This window comes from Sus scrofa, chromosome 2 (assembly GCF_000003025.6).
Source record: "Sus scrofa isolate TJ Tabasco breed Duroc chromosome 2, Sscrofa11.1, whole genome shotgun sequence".
Lineage (NCBI taxonomy): Eukaryota > Metazoa > Chordata > Mammalia > Artiodactyla > Suidae > Sus > Sus scrofa.
In genome coordinates this window covers 12,089,543-12,091,774 of record NC_010444.4, presented here as the reverse complement: position 1 = coordinate 12,091,774, position 2,232 = coordinate 12,089,543, and the positions used below count along the sequence as shown (strand labels likewise).

Genomic DNA, 2,232 nt, shown 5'->3' with positions numbered 1-2,232 from the left:
TCTTACTTTGCAATATTGAATATAAGTAAAAAACTCCAATATTGCCATAAATTCTCACACAATTCTCATCCCACCAGAAATGTTCAGATGTTTGAAAGAGCCAAAACTACTCGATACATATGATTCTGTTGGCTATATTAACCAAAAGAAAATTTTCCAAATTTAGTGAGAGAGAAATTTGAATCCCACAATATAAGAAATTGCTATTGACTGTGACATGAATTTTTGAATACCATCTCCAACAGAAATCCCCACTGGACACTAGATGCAAAAAATTACACCATCAGATTCATAAAAATAGCACAAAAGGGACTGCATGTATCATTCCATTCCTCTTCATGATTCAAATCACCTCCTCCTTCATCAGATTATAACTGCTGGATATTAGGAGGTGACCAGAGACTTATCAGATAATAAGCACTGAAAGAGGCCTTACACAAACATAAGCTACCTCAGACTAATCTCCATGGGAGGCACAGTCAGGCCAACTGTATGTCTTGTTCGTGTCCAATGGCATATTCCCTCTCTGTGTTCACCCTCATTCTGGTCAGAAACACAGAATGAACATTGGTCACAATCATGTCTAGGTTAGGCTGCATCAGAGTATTTGGGAGACAAGTTTGCTACAATCCTGGGACGTCTGTCATCATTGGGGTCATAATCTAAGATTTAACAGATATCATCTCAGAGGCAAAAAGGAAGAAACAAAGTTCTAAACCTTGATGTTTCATGAATGCTTGCTGATTGATGAATAAATATTGAAACCACACCACAAGGAGAATGAAAATAATGGGCCACAAGGACTTAAAGCATTTTTTTTGTTTGTTTGTTTGTGCGGTGTGATTCAGCTATTGGGCTACTTTGGCAAATGATCTGTTTCACATTAAGCCTTTTTTCAAAGACGGTATGAATTTTGCTACACTCCATTCACGAGAATATTAATGTGTGTTAAGGTCATTCTAACAAGACAAATCTCTCAATCTGTTATTTGACCGACATCCTCTCTTCCTCTGCAACCTCTTCAAGGCATCTTTGATGTCTTTGTTCCTCAGACTGTATATCAAAGGGTTCAACATAGGAATCACCACAGTGTAGAAGACTGAGGCAAACCTGTCAAAGCTGGAGGAACCACCAGAGCTGGAACTCAAATAGACAAACATACCTGAGGTGTAGAAGAGGGTAACTGCTGTCAAGTGAGAAGCACAGGTGTTGAAAGCCTTGGACCGACCTTTAGCGGAAGTGATCTTCATGATGGAGATGACAATGTAGACGTAGGAGATCATGATAACCAGGGCATTTATAATCCCAAAGATCACTGTTAATATAGCAGTCAAGAGTCGTACAAAGAATGTGTCAGAGCAGGAAAGAACCAACAGCTGGGGCATGTCACAGAAGAAGTGGTGGATGACATTAGGCCCACAGAAGTGGAGCTGAAACATGGCACACACTTGGGACAGAGAAGCAGAGAGTCCAGCCATATAGGACCCCAGCATCATCCGACCACAGAGAGAGGGTGACATGGTTGATGAATAGAGGAGTGGGTTACAAATGGCAGCATAGCGGTCATAAGCCATGACTGTCATGAGATAAGACTCACTCATTCCCATGGTTGAAAACACAAAGTATTGAATGGCACAACCCACAACGGTGATAGTTGGCTTTGCCTGGAAAAAGTCATAGAGCATCTTGGGGGCTGTAGAGCTCACATAGCAGATGTCTATAAAGGACAGATTACTGAGGAAGAAGTACATGGGCATGTGGAGATGGGAATCCATCCTTATCAGGACAATGAGACACAGATTCCAAGTCAGAGTCAAAATATATATCACCAGGAACACCACAAAGAGGACTTCTCTGATATGGGGAAAATCTGAGAATCCCAAAAGGATAAAGTCTGTGATATTTGTAATATTTTCTCCCCCAGTCATTGTCTTTGAACTCCTGAAGTCAGAAAAGAGACAAGAGAATGCACTGCTGACTCGGGTGAAATGGTAACAGTACAATTCTAATGCATGCCATATTTTACCTTCATTGAAGAGTAGAAAGGGAATGTCCTTCACTGTCTTGGGGTAAAGACCTCAGCTTTTCATCTTGAATTGTCAGCAAGCACCTTCTTAGTTCTTCAGGTTCTCAGTTATGTCATGAGGTCTCATGATAAATTATAAAGATATTTTTAAAGTTGACTGAAAATTTTCTTAAAAAGCAATATAAATTCTGTGATTATTATATAAA

At 39.9% G+C, this 2,232-nt stretch overlaps 1 protein-coding gene across 1 annotated transcript; it reads right to left on the bottom strand.

Moving 5' to 3' along the window:
* On the bottom strand, positions 960-1,928 carry LOC100523946 (olfactory receptor 5AN1-like). The gene has a single exon (XM_003122733.2). It carries the CDS (start codon positions 1,926-1,928, stop codon positions 960-962), a length of 969 nt encoding a protein of 322 aa, XP_003122781.2.

What these genes read in the sequence shown, in the direction of transcription:
- LOC100523946 (XM_003122733.2), bottom strand. Translation starts at nt 1,928, where the DNA reads ATGACTGGGGGAGAAAATATTACAAATATCACAGACTTTATCCTTTTG.